Source organism: Pelobates fuscus, chromosome 7 (genome assembly GCF_036172605.1).
Source record: "Pelobates fuscus isolate aPelFus1 chromosome 7, aPelFus1.pri, whole genome shotgun sequence".
In the NCBI taxonomy this organism is placed as follows: domain Eukaryota; kingdom Metazoa; phylum Chordata; class Amphibia; order Anura; family Pelobatidae; genus Pelobates; species Pelobates fuscus.
The window spans coordinates 12,629,909-12,653,777 of NC_086323.1; the positions used below are offsets into that span (position 1 = coordinate 12,629,909).

The 23,869-nt window shown below is 47.2% G+C and overlaps 2 protein-coding genes across 3 annotated transcripts in view; both read left to right on the forward strand.

The window, feature by feature from the left end:
* The first annotated feature begins 567 nt into the window (after positions 1–567).
* LOC134569104 (putative protein CRIPAK) lies at positions 568–2,013 on the forward strand. Its single transcript, XM_063428005.1, has one exon. It carries the CDS (start codon positions 568–570, stop codon positions 2,011–2,013), a length of 1,446 nt encoding a protein of 481 aa, XP_063284075.1.
* A 13,858-nt stretch (positions 2,014–15,871) lies between these two features.
* The window catches only part of ZSWIM5 (zinc finger SWIM-type containing 5), a 54,953-nt gene continuing 46,955 nt past the window's right edge, over positions 15,872–23,869 (forward strand). For both annotated transcript variants that reach the window (XM_063427703.1, XM_063427704.1), the window contains exon 1: positions 15,872–16,370. In XM_063427703.1, coding sequence (XP_063283773.1) covers positions 15,893–16,370 — 478 coding nt within the window. In that variant the 5' untranslated portion in view covers positions 15,872–15,892. The remainder of the gene's footprint in view (positions 16,371–23,869) is intronic.

Genomic DNA, 23,869 nt, shown 5'->3' on the forward strand with positions numbered 1-23,869 from the left:
GTCAGTATGTCTGTGTGTGTGTGTGTGTGTGTGTATGTCAGTATGTCTGTGTGTGTCAGTATGTTTGTGTGTGTATGTCAGTATGTTTGTGTGTGTATGTCAGTATGTCTGTGTGTGTGTGTATGTCAGTGTGTGTGTGTATGTCAGTATGTCTGTGTGCGTGTGTGTGTCAGTATGTCTGTCAGTGTATGTGTCGGTGTGTGTTTGTATGTATGTGTGTGTCAGTATGTCTGAATGTATATAAGTATATATTTGTGTCAGTGTATGTGTGTCAGTATGTATCTGCGAATGTTTTAATATATCTGTCTGTGTGTGTATGTGTCAGAAGTGTGATTGGGGGTTGGGCGTAATTGGGGGGGGGGAGGAAGGGGCAGGGCCTAGGGGGCCCAAGAAAATGCTTTGCCCAGGGTCCTATTCATATTATAGACGGCCCTGCACCCATGTTCCTCCCCTGCCGACATCAGCCAGTGGGGGACACCTAATGGCCGCGCTCTCATTAGTATTTCCCTATAGGAAAGCATTATTCAGTGATTTCCTATAGGGATTCCGGCAACGCTGGAGTTCCTAATGCATAGCAGGGATCCTGCTCACACTACACTGGACCAGCAGGAATCCTGCTCACACTACACTGGACCAGCAGGGATCCTGCTCACACTACACTGGACCTGCAGGGATCCTGCTCACACTACACTGGACCAGCAGGGATCCTGCTCACACTACACTGGACCAGCAGGGATCCTGCTCACACTACACTGGACCAGCAGGGATCCTGCTCACACTACACTGGACCAGCAGGGATCCTGCTCACACTACACAGGACCAGCAGGGATCCTGCTTACACTACACTGGACCTGCAGGGATCCTGCTCACACTACACTGGACCTGCAGGGATCCTGCTCACACTACACTGGACCTGCAGGGATCCTGCTCACACTACATTGGACCAGCAGGAACCCTGCTCACACTACACTGGACCTGCAGGGATCCTGCTCACACTACACTGGACCTGCAGGGATCCTGCTCACATTACACTGGACCAGCAGGAATCCTGCTCACACTACACTGGACCTGCAGGGATCCTGTTCACACTACACTGGACCAGCAGGGATCCTGCTCACAGTACACTGGACCAGCAGGGATCCTGCTCACACTACTCTGGACCAGCAGGGATCCTGCTCACACTACTCTGGACCTGCAGGGATCCTGCTCACACTACACTGGACCAGCAGGGATCCTGCTCACACTACACTGGACCAGCAGGGATCCTGCTCACACTACACTGGACCTGCAGGGATCCTGCTCACACTACACTGGACCTGCAGGGATCCTGCTCACACTACACTGGACCAGCAGGGATCCTGCTCACACTACACTGGACCAGCAGGGATCCTGCTCACACTACGCTGGACCTGCAGGGATCCTGCTCACACTACACTGGACCAGCAGGGATCCTGCTCACACTACACTGGACCAGCAGGGATCCTGCTCACACTACACTGGACTAGCAGGAATCCTGCTCACACTACACTGGGCCTGCAGGGATCCTGCTCACACTACACTGGGCCAGCAGGGATCCTGCTCACACTACACTGGACCAGCAGGAATCCTGCTCACACTACACTGGGCCTGCAGGGATCCTGCTCACACTACACTGGGCCAGCAGGGATCCTGCTCACACTACACTGGGCCAGCAGGGATCCTGCTCACACTACACAGAACCTGCAGGAATCCTGCTCACACTACACTGGACCAGCAGGGATCCTGCTCACACTACACTGGACCAGCAGGGATCCTGCTCACACTACACTGGACCAGCAGGGATCCTGCTCACACTACACGGGACCACCAGGAATGATGCTCACACTACACTGGACCAGCAGGAACCCTGCTCACACTACACTGGACCTGCAGGGATCCTGCTCACACTACACTGGACCTGCAGGAATCCTGCTCACACTACACTGGACCAGCAGGGATCCTGCTCACACTACACTAGGCGAGCAGGGAATGTAAGCATGGGAGGAACATTCATACACAACACTAAGCCACACTCAGGTTCCCCTACACAAATTTCAGTGACCACACACACAACACATAACCAGCACACACAAACATACTCAGCCTCCCATACAGCTATCAAACATCGCTCAGCCACTATACACAGTACCACACATACCATTCAGTCAACACACACACACACGCTCAGTCCAGGGCTCAAGGAGGGGGTCCCAATCTGGCATCCTGCCTGAGGCCCTCTGCAACCTTAATGCGGTTCTTATTGTGGGACTCTTTGTTGTGATTCCTACAGTGTATTTTAACCCAACACAAGGAGTAAAATCGGCCTACTGTTTGGTTATCAGAAGATGTAATGAAAACCATTCCCTCTCTGAAAGCTACACCATCAAATAAGATATTGAAAAACATCTACAGCATACACATCATGTGATGCTCCATTTTCTTTAAAATGTAAATTAAAGATTTATGAACTGATAACACAATCTGGTGCAGTCCTGGCACGAAGAGGGCACACATTGCATAGGGAGAGGAAAAGAGAAGCGTTTCTGTCTATCTTTCTCTCGGTATGCTCTCCCTACGCTGACTGACGCGTAAAAAGGGCAGCGCTTATAACAATGATCAACACTCTACGGTTCGCAAATTCGAAGCTTAAATAGTAATCATTACAGGGGCACCTGCTCTTCCTTCTAATACTATAACCTGTTCTTCCTACTATTGCCTCCTCTCCCACATTACAAAGACATAGTAATATACACCAGAAAAAAATCAACGTGGGACATCTCATATTAATGGCGCTATCTAGCAGTCTGATTTCTTAATATGAAAGGAATTTCTTGGCCTGCAGTCTAACCTCTGAGATCATGTCTGCCGTGGTGACCAGGTCATTGTTGGTATGTAGATCGATCACTAGACTCTGGGATCATGTGTAACATAGACGTGGGATAGGAAGTGGCGCTATGATGTCACTAACTGTCCAGAACTCTGAGTGTATGTCTCAATGGGACCAATGTGCAGGACGTGAAGTAATACGTCCCCTGGCCAGAATAACTGCGCACTGGAAGGTATAGCTTCATGTGCAGCCAACCACTGGTATTACTTATCAGTCACAGTGCATTGGCAGTAATGGTACATTGAAAGTGGCTTTCTTTCTGTGCGTACCCTTGTTTTAATGCTTTGGGCAGACACTCTTTTTCAATAAATGTATATAAATCCAAACATATACCATATATCGGCTTGACAGTAAAACATTAAATTAATAACACTCTAAGCATCATAATTACTACAACTCGCTGCCGTGATTATTGTGGCGGAACAGCTGCCAGTTCGTGAAACTCCCTTCTTTTTTACATGTGTTCTCCCTGTATGTTCATTTATTGTGACAGCTCCCGCAAAGGGAATTCATTCATCTCCCAAACGCGGACCGCCCCCAATACCTCATTTAGAATGTTAGGTTAGAATGTTCCCACCTCGCAACATAAATGTGAAAACTGCAAACCACAAGGGAAACAATTAATGAGTGCCTCCATTCGTACAGCCGAACGTCACCAGGGGAGTATTCGTGGATTGTTTTCTGACTCGTTTGTCTCTCAAACAAGGACCTCCCAGTGCCCCATTAGAACGTTCACACCAATTAATCAGAATGTTCACACTTGCAACATAAGTGTGAAACCGCAAGGGCAGTAATTAATAAGTGCTGCCCTGGGTGGCTGCCGTTCGTATAGACGAACGCCAGCCAGGGGGAGCATTCATACCACGAAAGGAGACGCTTCCTGTGACAGATCCATCTGTACAGACTAGTATTGCTGGTTCGTCTGTTTGTCTTTATTTTGTTGGATTTCCTATCCGTATGCCCCTGTGGTTCCGGAATACCGATTGAAACTACCGAACGGACGGCCACCCAGGAGAGGAGTGTGCTGCTGGTTAACCTCTTGGCCCCAATTAGAACGTTGTGGTTAACCGCAGACACCTCTCCATTCCATCCGTATGGGTGGTCGTCGTTCGTATGCTGACCACGAGGCGGCGGCCATTTTGGGACACGAGGAAGATCAGCGGTGTTCGGTGTCGATTCTATGGAACTTTATCTACCGAACACCGCTGGAAGCTGCCGCCCGCCTTCTATTTCGTCGAGGCATACGAACACCGGTCCGTTCGGGAGTTTTGTAACGTACGTATGGACTTTCTATGTTTCTATTTCGTCAAGGCATACGAACACCGGTCCGTTCGGGAGTTTTGTAACGTACGTATGGACTTCACCCAGATAGCCGTCCCATGGAGTCAATCGTATGCCGAAAGACTTGTGAGAGACTTTGACTCCATGGCGATTGAACTGTGTACATCGGATCTGAGCGCTATTCGGTAGGAATATGCACTCAGATTGAGGCTATCTGGGGATACGTTACACTAACCATATTTATTTGGTATTTCCTCATTTATGTATTTTAATGTATTTTTCATATTGTATTTAAAATGGTGATTTGCCTCTATCCTTGGAGATAATTAGGTTTCTTCCCAATTATCTCCAGGATAGAGAGGAAGGATTTATGGGTAAAATGGGGAGGGCTTACACTTAAGCCACTGCGATTGGCTACTGTCCTATATGTTTTACAGTCTTCCACAAGGTCCCCTAGGGGAGTGTCCACCTTGTGGGAGACCTGCATAAATACCGGGCAGGTAGCCCTCATTACAGCAGAATCCTGTTTGACCCTCAAGACGGAGCTTGGTCTCGTTTGTGGGGAGAATTATTACTGGGAAAGCGCTTTTCTTATTTCTAGCTGTGAAAGGAGTTCAGATGATTTTATGGTCGGGAGTTGCAGCGTTCACGTATCCTCCGTTCGGGAGTTTGACGGTCGGCTGTACAGAACCTGTGTTCCTGGAGAAGGGGATTATTTATTAAACCGTGGCTTCATCTATTTGGCAGTGAGTGTCGTAACAATTGGTGGCAAACGACGGGATGAATCCCACCGCCCAGAAGGGCAGCTACACATCCCAGTTTGGAAATGCAGTATGAAGAGTTAAGGCGTGCTAACCTTAAAGATATATTGGAACGCAGAGGACGGTCAGCGAGTAATCTCAAGAAAAGAGAGATTATTGCTATATTATTGGAAATGGATGCAGCACAAGGAATGGAGAGAGCTACTGTGCCTGGCATACTGGATTTAACACCCGAGGAGATAAAATTTAACCGTGCAGTTCAGATAAGGCTGGCACACTTTGGCCCCAACCCTGCAACAGATATTGTGGAGCGAGTGCAAGCAGCAGTAGCAGCACACCAGGCGCTCCAGGGAAGAGGAGCTGCAGCAGCAGAGGTACCCAATAACAATGTTGGAAGGAGAAAGGTACCCTTTGCTGCATTTAAAAATTTTGTTGAATCAGAGGGAGAGATTGACGGGTTCCTGGCTGACTTTGAAAGGCAGTGTGCCCTACACCAGGTACCCGCAGAGGAATGGGTCACTATCCTCTTTGGGAAGTTATCCGGCCGCGCCAGTGAGGTGTTTCGGGCCATCCCAGAGGAGGAAATCACAAGCTACCGGGCAGTAAAAGATGCCCTTTTGGCCAGGTACGCCGTGACCCCCGAGGCGTACCGGCGGCGATTCCGGGACACCAACAAACAAGCTGGCGATTCCTGTGGAGTGGGCATGCAGAGTGCACCGCACAGCAGCCCACTGGATGGCAGGGTGCCAAGCGGTAACTGGGGAAGAGGTTCTGCAAGTGTTTTTGTTGGAGCACTGCTTTGATCGGTTACCTGCAGGAGTTAGAGAGTGGGTTAGGGACCGAAAACCCTCTAACTTAACCGAAGCTGCTCGTCTGGCCGATGAGTACACCGACGCATGGAAGTTGGACCAGACAGCAACCAAGGTCCCTACCCGAGTGGAGTACAAACCGGCAGCACCTCCAATCACTACTGTGTATCACCCCCCAGCGCAACGCACCCCCACGATACCACCAGCTAATAACTATGTTCAGCCAGCCCGATTCAACGCCCGGGATTGCTCACAGCCTTATTCGGTGCTTTGGGTGCAAACAGTTCGGGCACAAGAGACCGGAGTGCCCGTTGAACAACGCTAACCAAGCCCAGTCGTGGAGAAGACCAGCCGGCGGAAATCAGCATCCACCCCAGCCTGCTGCTCACTGTCTTGACCATGAGGAATTTTGGTGTATACTACATGAGGCTATTCCAGTACAAGCAGCACATCAGGACAACCGTCAGCAGCACAGGCAGACCGTTAAGCTGAATGGCAGAGTGGTCAATGGATTGAGAGACACCGGAGCCACTATGACCCTGCTCCAAAATAACCTAGTTTCGGAACACCAACACACTGGGGACACTGTGGCAGTGAGGGTAGCAGGAGGGGCCGTGTTCCGTCTACCTGTTGCCCGGGTTCATTTGGATTGGGGAGTGGGCGCTAGACATGCGGATGTGGGGGTCATGAAAGACTTGCCTGCCGATGTCTTGCTTGGGAATGATCTGGCCCCTTTGGTTTCTGCCTATGCTCCAATGGGACCTGCTGATGTTAACCCAGTGACTACCCGTGCTCAGACCCGTGCTACTGGAACCGGCTCGCCTGCTGCTAAGACCCAGGTAAGACCCGCTTCCCCGACTGGTACCCTAGATCAGACCCCTGTTAGCTGGGATTCTGTGTGTATAATATCCTGGGACAGTCAGTGCTCCCTGTATAGTCCTGCTCTCTGTAAATACAGATCTGTTTGTGTATAATATCCCAAGACAGAGAGCAGCACTATACAGGGAACAATGATTGTCCCAGGATATTATACAGACACAGACCTGTATTATACAGAGAACAGCACCATAGTATTATACAGATAGCTGAGCATATACCCCATGTCCCAATCTCTAGACTACAAGTACCTGTCAACAGCAGCTCCCAGATGCGTGTAACAGGGCTAAAGTGTGCGGCAGCTCACACAGATGATTCAGCGGTAAAGCGCACTCGCTGGCAAAGCCAAACTGGAAAGCAGCCCTGGAAAAAAAAAATGTATGCCATTCCTACAGGTCAATATATATATATATAGTACAGTGAGCACACAAGCTCACTGACATGCGCAAATAGGCTCACTGACAGACAAAAAACTCTCTGACTCGCGCACAGGCTTACTACAGACAAACTCACTTGTATAAACACAAGGCTCACTACAAAGAAGTTCAGGGACACACACGTGCTCAATAAATAGAAGCTCACTGACACACACAAGCAGTACCATCTTAACAGTGTTAAGGGCAAAGCAGTGCACTGGGGCCCTCCCTACACAACAACTCACAGGAATAAAATTTTTAATTATTGATAGACTGCTGAGTACATACACACAGTACACAAATACGAACACCGAGAAACTTCTAAATACACACACACAGACGTTGCTGAATGCACACAGGCTGATTTTCACACTTACACACAGACTGCTGAATCCAACACACACACACACAGACATACAGACTGCTGAGTCCATACACACACAGACTGCTGAGTCCATACACACACAGACTGCTGAGTCCATATACACACAGACTGCTGAGTCCATACACACACAGACAGACACACAGACTGCTGAGTCCATACACACACACACACATAGAGTGCTGAGTCCATACACACACACACACACAGACTGCTGAGTCCATTAACACATACAGACTGCTGAGTCCATACACACACAGACTGATGAGTCCATACATACACAGACTGATGAGTCCATACACACACAGACTGATGAGTCCATACACACACACACACACACTGATGAGTCCATACACACACACAGATACACAGACTGCTAAGTCCATACACACACACACACACACACACACACACACAGATAAACAGACTGCTAAGTCCATACACACACACAAATACACAGACTGCTAAGTCCATACACACACAGACTGCTGAGTCCATACACACACACAGACTGCTGAGTCCATACACACACACAGACTGCTGAGTCCATACACACACACACAGAGACTGCTGAGCCCATACACACACACAGACTGCTGAGCCCATACACACACACAGACTGCTGAGTCCACACACACACAGAGACTGCTGAGCCCATACACACACACAGACTGCTGAGTCCATACACACACACACACACAGACTGCTGAGTCCATACACACACACACACAGACAGACTGCCGAGTCCATACACACACATATACACACAGACTGCCGAGTCCATACACACAAACACACAGACTGCTGAGTCCATACACACACAGACTGCTGAGTCCATACACACACACACAGAGTGCTGAGTCCATACACACACACACACACACAAACACAGACTGCTGAATCCATACACACACACACAGACTGCTGAATCCATACACACACACACACACAGACTGCTGAGTCCATACACACACATATACACACAGACTGCCGAGTCCATACACACACATATACACACAGACTGCTGAGTCCACACACACACACACAGTGGGCTGAGTCCATACACACACAGACTGCTGAATCCATACACACACACACACACACACAGACTGCTGAATCCATACACACACACACAGACTGCTGAGTCCATACACACATACAGACTGCTAAGTCCATACACACATACACAGACTGCTGAGTCCATACACACATACAGACTGCTAAGTCCATACACACATACAGACTGCTAAGTCCATACACACAGACACACACACAGACTGCTGAGTCCATACACACACACAGACACACATACTGCTGAGTCCATACACACACACACAGACTGCTGAGCAGGGCTGCCATCAGAAATTTTAGGGCCCCTGACACAGCTCAAGATCTGGGCCTCCAGGGCCAGCCCCGAGCTGCCCACAAGGATGAAGGGTGTGTGTGTGTATAGTGGATGTAGAATGTGTGTCATGGATGCAGTGTGTATAGTGGATGTAGAATGTGTGTAGTGGATGCGGTATGTGTGTCATGGATGCAGTGTGTATAGTGGATGTAGAATGTGTGTAGTGGATGCGGTATGTGTGTCATGGATGCAGTGTGTATAGTGGATGCAGATTGTACGTTTTGTGTAATGTATGTAATGTTTGTATGCATGCATTAGATGCAGAGTGTGTGTGTAGTGAATGTAGGTGTGTATAGTGAATGCAGAGTGTGTGTTTTTGTAGTGGATGTAGTGTGCATAGTAAATGTAGTGTGTATAGAGCATGTAGTGTGTTTGTAGTGAGTGCAACGTGTGTAAAGTGAATGTAGTGTGTGTGTGTAGTGCAGAGTGTGTTTAGTAAATGTAGTGTGTAGTGAGTGCAGTGTGTAGTGAGTGCAACGTGTGTATAGTGAATGTAGTGTGTGTGTGTAGTGCAGAGTGTGTTTAGTGAATGTAGTGTGTGTGTGTGTGTAGTGCAGAGTGTGTTTAGTGAATGTAGTGTGTGTGTAGTGCAGAGTGTGTTTAGTGAATGTAGTGTTTGTAGTGAGTGCAGAGTGTGTTTAGTGAATGTAGTGTGTGTGTGTGTAGTGCAGAGTGTGTTTAGTGAATATAGTGTGTGTGTAGTGCAGAGTGTGTTTAGTGAATGTAGTGTGTGTGTGTGTAGTGCAGAGTGTGTTTAGTGAATATAGTGTGTGTGTAGTGCAGAATGTGTTTAGTGAATGTAGTGTGTGTGTAGTGCTGAGTGTGTTTAGTGAATGTAGTGTGTGTGTGTTTGTGTATGTGTAGTGCAAAGTGTGTATAGTGAATGTAGTGTGTGTGTGTGTAGAGCAAAGTGTGTTTAGTGAATGTAGTGTGTGTGTGTAGCGCAGAGTGTGTTTAGTGAATGTAGTGTTTGTAGTGAGTGCAGAGTGTGTTTAGTGAATGTAGTGTGTGTGTGTGTGTAGTGCAGAGTGTGTTTAGTGAATATAGTGTGTGTGTAGTGCAGAGTGTGTTTAGTGAATGTAGTGTGTGTGTGTGTGTAGTGCAGAGTGTGTTTAGTGAATATAGTGTGTGTGTAGTGCAGAGTGTGTTTAGTGAATGTAGTGTGTGTGCAGTGCAGAGTGTGTTTAGTGAATGTAGTGTGTGTGCAGTGCAGAGTGTGTTTAGTGAATGTAGTGTGTGTGTAGTGCAGAGTGTGTTTAGTGAATATAGTGTGTGTGTGTAGTGCAGAGTGTGTTTAGTGAATGTAGTGTGTGTGTAGTGCAAAGTGTGTTTAGTGAATGTAGTGTTTGTAGTGAGTGCAGAGTGTGTTTAGTGAATGTAGTGTGAGTATGTGTAGTGCAGAGTGTGTTTAGTGAATGTAGTGTGTGTGTAGTGCAGAGTGTGTTTAGTGAATGTAGTGCAGAGTGTGTTTAGTGAATGTAGTGTTTGTAGTGAGCGCAGAGTGTGTTTAGTGAATGTAGTGTGTGTGTAGTGCAGAGTGTGTTTAGTGAATGTAGTGTGTGTGTGTGTGTGTGTGTAGTGCAGAGTGTGTACTTGTAAGGATGCAGTGTGTGTGTAAAATAGGGGGAGGGGAGTATTTTTTTTATTTATTTGTGTATATTTAAATTTTTTCCCCCTCCCTGGTTCTTACTGTGCCAGGGAGGGGGGAGATCACATTCCCTGGTGGTGCGGTGGCATGGTGGAGCGAGCCAGCCGTGTTACATTGAAGAGGGGGCCCAGCAGCACACACTGTCTTCCTTTCCAGCTCCTCTCTGACTAACTCTCGCGAGACAGGTCTGCGTGCGGTGCGGAGAGTTGCCATGGTAACCCATGGCAACGCGCTGGCGGCCGCAGGGAAGTTAGACAGAGAGCAGCTGGAAAGGAGGACAGAGTGTGCTGCTGGGCCCCCTCTTCAATGTACAGGTAGCAGGGGGCCCTCTGTGCACATATATATAGCAAAAATTATATATAAGTGCACATAAGGAATGTGGGGTTCGGACTGCCAGAGTTATGCCCTGATGGCGGTCCTGCTGCTGAGTCCATACACACACACATACAGTGCTGAGTCCATACACACACACATAGACTGCTGAGTCCATACACACACACACACACACACACAGACTTCTGAGTCCATACACACACAGACTGCTGAGTCCATACACACACACAGACACAGAAGGAGAAGGAGGGGGGTGATGTGAGAGTGGAGGAGGGTGATGTGAGAGTGGAGGGGGGGTGATGTGAGAGTGGAGGGGGGGTGATGTGAGAGTGGAGGGGGGGTGATGTGAGAGTGGAGGGGGGTGATGTGAGAGTGGGGGGGGGGTGATGTGAGAGTGGAGGGGTGTGATGTGAGAGTGAGGGGGGTTGAGGTGAGAGTGAGGGGGGGTTGAGTGAGAGTGAGGGGGTTGAGGTGAGAGTGAGGGGGGGTAATGTGACAGTGGGGGGGGGTGATGTGAGAGTGTGATGTGAGAGTGAGGGGGTGATGTGAGAGTGAGGGGGGTGATGTGATGTGAGAAGGAGGGGGGTGATGTGAGAAGGAGGGGGTTGATGGTGAGGGTGGTGAGGGGGTGAGGCTGAGTGGGTGAGGCTGAGGGGGGTGAGGCTGAGGGGGGTGAGGCTGAGGGGGTGAGGGGTGAGGCTGAGGGGGTGGGGGGTGAGGCTGAGGCTGAGGGGGGTGGGGAGTGAGGCTGAGGGTGGTGAGGAGTGAGGCTGAGGGGGATGATGCTGAGGATGGTGAGGGGGTGATGCTGCGGGTGGTTGGGGTGGGGGGGTGATGCTGAGGATGGTGAGGGGGGTTATGCTGAGGATGGTGAGGTGGTGATGCTGAGGGTGGTGAGGGAGGGTGATGCTGAGGGTGGTGAGGGAGGGTGATGCTGAGGGTGAGGCTGAGGGTGCTGAGGCTTAGGGTGGTGGGGGGTGCTGAGGCTGAGGGTGGTGGGGGGTGCTGAGGCTGGTGGGGTGGTGAGGCTGAGGGTGGTGAGGGGGTGAGGCTGAGGGTGGTGGGGAGGGTGGGGAGGCTGAGGGTATTGGGGAGGGTGGGGAGGCTGAGGTTATTGGGGAGGGTGGGGAGGCTGAGGGTGGTGGGGGGTGCTGAGGCTGAGGGTGGTGTGGGGTGCTGAGGCTAAGAGTTGTGGGGTGCTGAGGGTGGTGGGGAGGGTGGTGAGGCTGAGGGAGGTGGGGAGGGTGGTGAGGCTGAAGTTGGTAGGGAGGCTGAGGGTGGTGGGGAGGGTGGTGAGGCTGAAGGTGGTGGGGAGGGTGGTGAGGCTGAAGTTGGTAGGGAGGCTGAGGGTGGTGGGGAGGGTGGTGGGGCTGAGGGTAGTAGGGAGGGTGAGGAGGCTGAGGGTGGTAGGGAGGGTGGGGAGGCTGGTTGAGGGTGGTAGGGAGGGTGAGGAGGCTGAGGGTGGTAGGGAGGGTGGGGAGGCTGGCTGAGGGTGGTAGGGAGGGTGAGGAGGCTGAGGGTGGTAGGGAGGGTGGGGAGGGTGGTGAGGCTGGCTGAGGGTGGTAAGGAGGCTGAGTCCATACATACAGACACACAAACTTCCTCACTAGCAAGCAGGCAGACAGACAGACAGACAGACACACACACACACACACAGACACAAGCACATTAAGCCTACCTGTCACTGGAGGCTGTTGCTGGGGGTCAGCCATCTTCCATGCTTTCCAGCAGCAGCATGGGCTGCTGCTTAACGGCGGGGGCGGGGCTTGTGTGCGGGAGGCGGGGCTTCGTTTGGGGGCGGGGCCTGTGCCTGGGAGCCTGTCAGTGCTCCCTCCGGCCCCAGACAGCACCTGACCCAGCGCTCCAGCTACTCTGCCCTGCATTCCCTCGGGCTGTAACAGGCTGTTACAGCCCAAGGGAATATAATTTAAACACATAGCCAGTAGGTTGCTGGCATTTGGGGGGGCACAGCATGATGTAGGGGGGGGCATGGCCCCCTCTGGCCCCCCCTAGCGACGCCACTGGTAAGGGCTACTGGCAGATTCCCTTGGCCAAGGATGGTATCCCCAAGTCGGCCTTCGTCACCCCATTTGGCTTGTACCAATTTAAGGTCATGCCATTTGGGATGAAGTATGCCCCGGCTACCTTCCAGCGTATGGTAAATAGACTCCTCGATGGCTTCCAGGAATTTGCTTGCGCATACCTGGATGATATTGCGATCTACAGTGGGTCCTGGGAGGAACACCTGGTACATGTATGGGTAGTACTGGACAAAATTTGGGCCGCTGGCCTGACATTGAAGCCAGAGAAGTGCCATCTAGGCATGGCTGAAGTACAATACCTGGGTCACAGAGTGGGGTGTGGGAGCCAGAGACCGGAACCAGCCAAGATAAAGGCGGTGGCTAACTGGCCCACACCTATCACTAAGACCCAGGTGTTAGCCTTCCTGGGGACGGCAGGGTACTATCGACGCTTTGTCCCCGACTACAGCATTGCTAAACCCCTGACTGACCTGACGAAGAAGAATCTCCCTAAGCAGGTCCTGTGGTCTCCAGCTTGTGAAGCTGCATTTCAAGCACTTAAACAGGCTCTTGTGAATGCCCCTGTCCTGGCTGCCCCAGTTCCTAACAAACGTTTTCTCGTCCATACAAATGCTTCCATGTATGGACTGGGGGCTGTGCTGAGCCAGGTCGGGGAAGATGGAGGAGAGCACCCTGTCGCATATCTCAGTAGAAAGCTGTTACCCCGAGAAGTGAGTTATGCGGCAGTGGAGAAGGAGTGCCTGGCCCTGGTCTGGGCATTGAAAAAGTTGAGCCCCTATTTGTACGGACAGGAATTTTCCCTTGTGACGGACCACAATCCCCTTGTCTGGCTTAACCGGGTCTCAGGAGACAATGGTATACCGAAAGACTTGTGAGAGACTTTGACTCCATGGCGATTGAACTGTGTACATCGCATCTGAGCGCTATTCGGTAGAAATATGCACTCAGATCCAGGCTATCTGGGGAGTCACAGGTAAGTATCTACCTGGTTGTCAAAGAAAGTATACTGTCAGTAGATTAAACAGGCCTTTTATTTATATTTAGCTGCCAGGATAAAGGCTTTCTTTACTGCTCTGAGCAAAGAACGTGGAGTTATGCTGACAAGAGGGAGGTCAGGAGAACAATGAAGGAACATACATAGCTTCACTCATGCTGTCTACAGGAAGCCCTGGGTCTGTTATCAATCCTTCATCAAGACATTCTCTGCTATAGGAAGCACTTGGCATCCCTGAGTTTTAAACATTTGGACATATTTAGCAGATTTTCATTTGAATAAGCTGAACATTCAACCTGTACAAACATTACAAAATGTATCATACTATTAAAAGATAGCAATTACTAGTACTTTAACTGCAACATCTTATGACTTACTAAAGCACAATATACGGTAGTCTTCATTGCTGTACCATGTATTCATAATATAGGAATTAATTAATTTATTTTTTGATACCCTTTTAAATATTTTTTTTTACATTTTTGGGGTATGCTTTTCAAATAGACTGTAGTGGTGATTTCGGTAAATAAAAGGTTTGAATTTGAAACGCTTATCCAAAAACATAAAATTTAAGTCATAATTTGTAAAGGGTCACAATCTAAACAATCATAAACAATAAACTGTGTGACTTGGAAAACCTTCTTCCTTGCTCCAAAAATAAAAGCCCCCCATAAACAAAACAAAACCCCCAAAACACATCTTATACAAATAATTACATGTTTTTTCAATGTCATTGAATGCTGTATTTGCAACCCAATAATATGATATTCAATAATATAAGGGATAAAGAAAAAAATTATTGTACTGAAATTTTGCAAGTGTATTCACGTATTCAAGTATTAATTACTCAATTTGTATTTAACATATTAGGCCACATCAGCGTATTTGGAAATAAAATCAATTGTCAATTTTGTATATTGGTGCGAATTTTGAAACTCACTTTGAATTCTCATTGTAGTATGTAGTATGTAGTTGGAAAAATTAGCCAACAGCTGTGCTATTTCAGCATACATTTTTCCATGTGGATTTTAATTTGCCACAATATGGTGTTTGGCGAATAAACTTTTTTGATGACATTTTAGTCAAAACATGGTAATATTTATCCTTCCCAAGCAGGCGCGCTGGGCCCCGTACGTTCTAGAATTTCTGCTATTTTACCCTCACCTGATTATGGCTACATTATAGGAAGTGTATCTGTACGAAGAACAATTTGGGGTTAAAGATGCACTCTACTGCACAAATACAGAACATGTACCCCCACAATTTAATTATGCATTATTGCAATGAGCTTTTATCTAAAAATAGTTTGTAAATAGCTGTAGATCTCATGTCTGCAGCCTTTGCAAGCCCTCCCCTTCTAACCCCGCCCAGACGTTCTGTGGCTATCCAATCACAGACTTCCCAATGCAGCTCAATGAGAAGTCTTTGCAAGGTAATTGGGCAATTGCTGCCTCTTCAGTTTATCTCCACTGAGTTCATGAAACAAGGAAGTAACATGAAGAGTGTCTGATTGACAGCCAGTGGGGGGGTGGGGGGGGGGGGGGTGTAACAAGTTTAATTTATAAAAGTGTTAATTTTTATTTAAATAAAATAAGAGCACAGAATATCGCACAAAAAAAAAAGTTTTCAGCAAGCTAAACTGCTTTAGGGATGTGGAGTGGAGCATTTGGCAGGACCATTCTCTAGGTTTCCATGGTAATTGCTCCAGAATTGAGCTCTATCAATGACCTCCATTGTGTTGGAGTCCAGACTGGCTCCAGGAGGGGGGAGGAGGAGGAGGGAATTCCATGACCTGTGTATAGCTCTCTATGAGGGCAGCCGCCAGGCGAGTTTGACAGCTTACTGAGTGGGCGTGGCCTCTCCCAGAGCTTTCATGTCCGCTAGCCAATGAGCGAGCTGTGCTGTGTGCACGCGCTGCCCCGGGCCGGCCAATCGCCGCTCTCCCTCGCTCGGCCCCTCCCCCCCGCGGCCGCGCGCTCCCTCTCTCGCGCGCGCGCCCCCGCGGCCTGCCGGAGTCAGTCAGTCAGTCAGAGAGCGGCCATGGCGGAGGGTGAGGGAGCTCCGCCGCCGCTACCGCTCCCCCCGGCCAAGCGGCTGTGCTCCCGGGTCAGTCCCCCGGCCCCGCTCCAGCAGCTCCCCCGAGCCCCGGCCAGGCGGCCCCCGCAGTACCCGCTGCACCAGCCCGAGTCCCTGCTGGACTGCGCGGCCAAGGCGGTGGCCGAGAAATGGGCCTTCGAGCGGGTGGAGGAGCGCTTCGAGCGGATCCCCGAGCCCGTGCAGCGCCGCATCGTCTACTGGTCCTTCCCCCGCAACGAGCGCGAGATCTGCATGTACTCCTCCTTCCAGTACCGGCCCGAGGAGCCGGCCCCCGGGACAGCCTCGGCGGCGGGGGCCACCGGCGGACAGCCAGCCTCGGCACTCACCGGACTGGGGGCCCCGGGGGCCGGAGACGGACTGCCCTTCCGCCGGGGGATCCGGCTCCTGGAGAGCGGCTGTGTGGAGAACGTGCTGCAAGTCGGTGAGTGGCCCCTAGGGGCGTGTGGGGCCCTAACAGGGGGGAGCCGGGGGCCCTGAGTGCAGTGACGGGGGATGGCAGGGGATCACTCGTCCAGGCCGGGAGCTGAGTGTGGCTGGAGTGAAGGGGATTCCTAGGAGTAGGGGGTATCTGAAACGGGGGGCAGAGGGTGCATCTTAGGAGTAGGGGGTATCTGAAATAGGGTAATGGGGGCATCCTATGGGTAGGGGGTATCTGAAATAGGGGTATGGGGGTATCTGAAATGGGGGGGGGGGGGCAGAGGGGCATCCTAGGGGTATGGGGGTATCTAAAATAGGGAGGGGGGCTTCCTAGGGGTATGGGGTATCTAAAATAGGGGGGGGGGGGCTTCCTAGGGGTATGGGGGTATCTGAAATAAGGGGGGGCTTCCTAGGGGTATGGGGGTATCTGAAATAGGGGGGGTTTCCTAGGGGTATGGGGGTATCTGAAATAGGGGGGGGCTTCCTAGGGGTATGGGGGTATCTGAAACGGGGGGCAGAGGGTGCATCTTAGGAGTAGGGGGTATCTGAAATAGGGTAATGGGGGGCATCCTATGGGTAGGGGGTATCTGAAATGGGGGTCAGAGGGGCATCCTAGGGGTATGGGGGTATCTAAAATAGGGAGGGGGCTTCCTAGGGGTATGGGGTATCTGAAATGGGGGGGGGGCTTCCCAGGGGTATGGGGGTATCTGAAATAGGGGGGGGGCTTCCTAGGGGTATGGGGGTATCTGAAATAGGGGGGGGGGGCTTCCTAGGGGTATGGGGGTATCTGAAATAGGGGGGGCTTACTAGGGGTATATGGGTATCTGAAATATGGGGGGGGTCTTACTAGGGGTATGGGGGTATCTGAAATAGGGGGGGCTTCCTAGGGGTATGGGGGTATCTGAAATAGGGGGTACATCCTAAGGGTAAGGGATATCTGAAATAGGGGGGCCCCAACCTAGGGATATAAAGTATCTGAAATAGGGAGAAGGACAGGGTGCATCCTAGGGTTAGGGGATGTCTGAAATAGGTACGGGGCAAGGTGGCAGCCTATGGGTAGGTAGTAAGAGGGTATCTGACAAAGGGGTCAGGGGGACATTCTAGGATTAGCTGAAATAGGGGAACTTGGGCATAATAGGCTTTCTGATATCTGGAGAGCAGTGTTGACAGATGGGGGTAATATGTTGTCTGAGATGGAAGGCTATGGGGTATTAAGCTGTCGGGGCAGATAGGGTAATGATTGTGTAAGATGGGGATGGTAGTGTAGGCATCCTTGAGGTCATAGGCTAATATGTGGAGGGGCATCTTTTGCTTTATCCAGGTCATATCATTCTACGCAAATGTGGTGGATTGCCAGGGTTTTTTACAGTCCTTTAGGGAGAGCAGCGTTAATGGGGGTCACTCTGGACATATTGTAAAGTATTTGGTTAGATGCTGAAGGTTGTGGAGGCATTGGGAATGGCAGTATATTGGTGATTGGTAAGAATCCACTCTTAGAATGGGATCTGGCAGTGAGCTAATTGATATGAGGCCTTGTGTTTGGATAAGTAGATATGTGCATTTGGTGCACAGTTTCTGAACATGTTTATATAGCTGTTGGGGAGGACTATCTGCAGACAGGGATTTTTAAGGAAGGGATGAAATGTCTGCAGTTGGGATTTTATGTTACTGTGGTCTGGATGAATGTAATTTATACACAGTTTCAGGGGGCTATTTTCTGTTAGAATATACAATGGGAGATGTATTTTCTCGTGGGAAAACATGCTGCAAATTGGGAATATGGATTGTTTGTATGGAGGATTTGGGCTCCTGAGGGAAAATAAGTTGGGTGGGTTACTGCAGAGTGGCTGCTCGCCAGAGCTGGACTGGGATAATAAGTTAGTTTTTAGTGTTTGTTGAGGTGGGGGGGAACAGTTTTGTTGACACCCTGGGGTGTGAATTTGGGAAAACAGTGACTTGAGGGTGGGGGGTGTCAAACCCTAATGGGGGAGATAATGGCAGTGAGGTTCTATAATATGGGACACCTGTGGCTTTGGACATCGCAAGATTTAGGCACTTTGTTTGTCTGGGTGGGTGCAGTTGGGAAATTCTTTTTATGTTTACAAAGTTGTTGCACTGGATCATTTGCAGACATGTTTGTGTGATGTGAAGACTGAAGAAAGGTTGGAATGTCTGCAGTTGGGTGTTATTACTGAGATACGGCTGCTAGAGGTTTGGGAAGAAGGGAGTGTACACTCACATGGTTTTTAGTGTTAGTGGTGGGAAAGGCGGTGAGTCTGATGACTAAGTGGGATTGTTACAGCCCATGTCTGGATTATCACTTTTGTGGGTTTTGTTTTATGTAATTTTTTTCATTTGTTTTTTTTTTTTTGTGTGTGTTTTTGATATGTACCTGTAAATGTTGTTCTCTGGCTAATCATGCATTTTAGCACTTTTTCTTGTAAACATGTTTAATACATAGCTCAACAAGCAATGGGTTCACTGGGTTTTTGTAAATGGCATTTGGCTGCGGATCTATACATGCCTTACCAGTGACCTTCTGCTTTTGGTCGATACATGCAGTTACACCATCAGGTTTGGGTTCACGTGAGGACATTTGACTCAACGTCTGAGTTATACAGTAGAACAATTAGCTAGCTTTTGTGGGTAATATTTGTCTTTAATGTTTCAATGTTTTTATTCTTCATATGTCCAATTACTCAAAACCATCCCGAATTCCTGTTCTTTTCAGCAATGACTTTTGTGTGTGTGTGTGTGTATGTATGTGTGTGTGTGTATATATATATATATATATATATATACACATACACACCATGAACACAACGCGTAACTTATGTGCCATTGGAGATACAAGTTGCTTGCTTTGGCAGCATTGGAGAAAAGTCTGTTATGGTTCACAGATTCTCAATTATCTGTGGGTCAGCAGCTTCCATTGGGGTTTGTTGATTACCAGTCGTCCAGAATTGGCAATCCACATTTATTGAACAAATAAATCGGACAAAATAACAGTCTGTCTGTTCATTTAGTGCAAAAGTGAACTACAATGTATCTTCTTTTACTAGATGTTTGTTGTTTCTACAGAAGCATTGTTAATAAATGACATTTTGCAGGCAAGGAGGGGGCAATGGATTCAACATTCAGCTAACCCTCCCCTACTTAGTAATAGATTGAGCCTTACAGGCTTTTGTAGAGGAAAATCCCTGTGCCAGACCATCACAGGGTTGTCAGGCTGACAAAGCATATACTCCATTGCCTGCAGTGTCCCAGGGCAATTTAATAGTATCTGAGCATTTTAAAGGGGCTGCTGTATTGGGGAGAATTCAATTAGAAATTAGGGTGGTCTTTTTTTTTTTTTTTTCTTCATATATGTGAGTTTTTGCCTGCTGCTGTTTACATAATAAAAAAAATACACATTTTATTTACCTTGAAAATAAGATCCCTGTAAGTTGGTGTATTAACCAACCGAGCTGCCACAATCATGTAGAATTAACATGCAATATAACAAGCTGTAACAGCTCAACTAAAACATTTTGTTTATAAAGTCCTGATTCCAACATTAGAGGCCACGTATCGCCCTCTGTTAAACTATACTCTTATACAGCGTGGATGATTTTTTTGTGTGTTCTTCCTGATTGCAATGTTGCAAAGGACAAAAAATCCTTCTACGTTTTTCGAGTAGAACGAGGGAGTTGCACATTATATTTCCTTATGACTTTTGCCATTACCACAAGGTCTTCCACTACATTTATGTATGTTGCTGAGGGCATGGTCTTCATACTACATCGCCCACATCTTTTCATTACCCGCACAGTACAATAAATCTTATTGTTCCAGTTTGTGTTCTGTTAAAAGAAAAATGCTGATTGGATTGAACATTTGCATTTTCAAACATTGTGAATTTACTCCCAATAAAGCCTGCTGTAAATGTCTGCTCTTGGCTGGGTTAGTTGACTTTGCTCCTTGCTAGTGAATTCAATCTGTGCTTTTTGATGCGTGGCATAGGCAGCACGCTTGCATTTGCATTTTTGCTGCATTTTCTCATATATTTCCATTTATTCATTTACCCATTGGTTGTCTGTGGTTGTTGTAACAAACATGTTTCCCCCGTGTCATTTGTTTTTAAATGTATATTTGTGGTTTTGTAGTATAGAGGAAATTTTAAAATGTTTTTTTTTTTATATTATTTAAAAAAAAATATATATATATATATATATATTTTTTATTTTTTATTTTTTTTGGTCAAAAAGGTGGATACTCTCTCCCGCCCCCGTCCTATGCTACTAACCCTCTGGAATTGTTACAAAACCCAGCAATGTGATTTCTCGTGGGCCACCATAGATGTTTAACCTTCCTATCAGTATAATTTTACATGGAGCCAATTCAGTAATTTAACTGTGGCAATATAAGCTTTGAAAGTTGTTAGAAAACATTATTGGATTTTTTTAAATCTTCTGTAACACTTCTGGTTCATCTAAGTTGACTTTTTGTTTTCCTGTATATTTAACAGGAAATTGTCTTTACAAGCCTATAGACCATATCACCTCCTGCAAACTTCTTTTAGTACAGTATCCCGTTTGGGATTCACCCTTTCAGTGCTATATATATATATATATATATATATATATATATGTGTATATGTATGATGGAGTCCAGACACTGGTCATTAAAAGGATCACTTGTTTGTAAGATAACACTCTTGCTGAATTACAGGATATTTTCTTGCAGGGTGACGGAATGCAACTAACTTCTTCCAGACCCCAGAAAACTCCCTAAAATACAACATTTGGCATTGAAGGTTTCCATGGGGAGGGATCAAGGGACTGAGGGATAGCAAGGCTCCAAAGCTCCGCTCCACCCGCTGAAAACTTTTAAATGCTGTTTCTTTCATCCCTCAAAGAGGATTTTTTTTTAATTCCCAGTACCAAATTCAAAGGGATTTAATTAGGCATTTAGAAAAAAAGGAAAGCTGGAACAAAGCCTCTCACAAAGAGGCCATCAGCGTTTGTAGTGTGCAGAGCTCGATGTGTGTGGAGGATGTGCTATTTCATGCATTTTTATCCTTTTTCTGTTCCCACTGTGCAGAAAAAGTGACATCAATATTGGGTATTTCCATTTGTTATATATGATGCAATGTACAGATTCATGGCTGCACTCTCATCAATGAGAATATTAAAGAATTGAATCAGGTGGGATCAGACTAGAGCAGAATTAGTGGCTGAACAGAGGAGGGGGATTAAATGGAGGCTATAGCAAGGTCAGCTGAATTGGACTTGGAGGACCTTGTGAAAAGGTCAGTTGCTTTTAAGAAAAGGATAGAACTATGGCTGTCAAGGAGGTATCTCGTGAATTGATGGGGAGGGAAAGAGGTGGCTGGTAGGCCATAATGAGTTAGTAATAATGTAATATGGGAAGTTTGACCCAGTAATATGTGTCTGAAAGAAAAATAAAATGATTGAATTTGTGATGGAACACTTGTAGTAACATCAAAGGTGCATTAATGTTTGTGCTGACGTGGATGTGTATACCAAAGTAAGTTGTGCTGGTGTTTGTCGTAAGGAACACAATCCATGATAAGGATATGAATCGCAGTGTTTTGTGTTTCAGTGATCTAATGAGAATTAGGGAGAAAATTGTGGAAATGGGTGAAGGTGTGGGAGTAGATAAGGAATTCAAGTTTTAGTAATTTAAAGTTCTCTCTCTCTCTCTCTCTCTCTCTCTCTCTCTCTCTATATATATATATATATATATATATATATATATATATATATATCTATCTATATATCTATATATTTTTTTTTTATAAAGAAATGTCAGCAATGAAGGTTATGTGTTTGTCCATAATGGAGGAACAATCTGTTTTGTGAGCGCCTTTGCACCAATTTACATGCACAAGCTTGTTTTAGAAATTACGCCACTAAACTCTGGTTTAACAGTTCAGTAGATCCTCTGAAATATCCAGGATCTGTTTTATTCCTTTTTCTTAAACAGCAAAATACATATTATTATTATTGCCATTTATATAGCGCCAACAGATTCCGTAGCGCTTTACAATATTATTAGAGGGCGGATTTAACTATAAATAGGACAATTACAAGAAAACTTACAAGAACGATAGGTTGAAGAGGGCCCTGCTCAAACGAGCTTACAATCTCTCACTAACCCAGAATTCTCAATTAAGCAGAAGGACCAGGATTGGCAGCACTAGGCCACCCATTGGTCTCATAACCTGGGGGCAGTTGAGCACACAAAGGACATTCAGATATAAAAATCTTCTGTCTGGTCTTTGTTCTATGTATTAAAGGGGCTCTTATCCACCTTTGAACATCACTTTTATCTGCCAAAATCATAAGTTGTCCAACCATCGCATTTACATATTTGCAGTCATAAAAGATTGGTTCTCAGTAAAGTTTTGATAAATTGTATCCCAAGGCAATTTACTGCACTGTGATTTAATGATAGGACCATAGCATTCTGGTTGGGTCACATGGATTACATGATTTCTGACTGTGAGAATCTTTGACTCTGAACCCGCTCATGTGTGTTTAATGACTACTGTTTAATTTGTCTTTTGCAATTTCTCATGGAAATGGTCAAATTGGTGGCTACAGTTTTGACTGAAAAATAGGTAACAGTCCTATCTGTGATTTTACAGAGCGGAGTTTTACCTGACACTTTACATATAAAGTAACCACCGCACAATTGTTAACTCCTTTTCTGGCAACTAGCGCAGATTATGACATTGTTCGGGCAAGTTTTTATCCCACTTTATTCTTCTCCTGGGCTAAACTTTGTACCAAACACATAACCACTTAAGTGTGTTTAGCAAATGGTGATGGCTGGGATCAAATCCGTATAATTACCAGGAAGGAGATAATTTAGGTTTCTGTAGTTTTGAACCATGTCTAGGACATTGTATTGTTAACCCGCTCACATGACCAGAAAGGGAATATTATGACTTGACTTAAACTGACATTAAAGGTACTGCAGCTAGTGCACTAACCAGCTGAGCTATCTTACTGGCTTCTTACTGGATGCCTGGAGCCCTTTCTGTCTTCCTGGAGGAGTGCTGAAGGCCTGGGGACGAGGCGCACAGGATGTATGAGTTCATCGGTTAACCAGCCGCCTGCTTTTTGCAGATGATTCCAGCATAACAAGTGCTTATTTTAGGTTGTTGTGGTCTAAAATAAGAAGCACATTTTGATCTCTGGTCTCCATATATTTGGAGACTGGAATCAAAGTGTAATGGTTTACGTGTGAGCCAGCTTCTGCCTTCAGTGACATTTCCCCATGAGAAGCCGTTTTGTCTTTGTGTCCATATTTAGACACAGGTCAGTCAGGACAAGGCAAGCCCCGGGGAAAAGAAAACGCTATGTAATGTGTATGCAATACAATTCTGCATGTTTGCTAACATTCAAATATGTTTTACAGTTCTTTGTCCAAATTTGAGGAAATGAGATCCAAGGCTACCGGATTGCTCTGTTTGGGTGCAGTATTGTTGGGCTG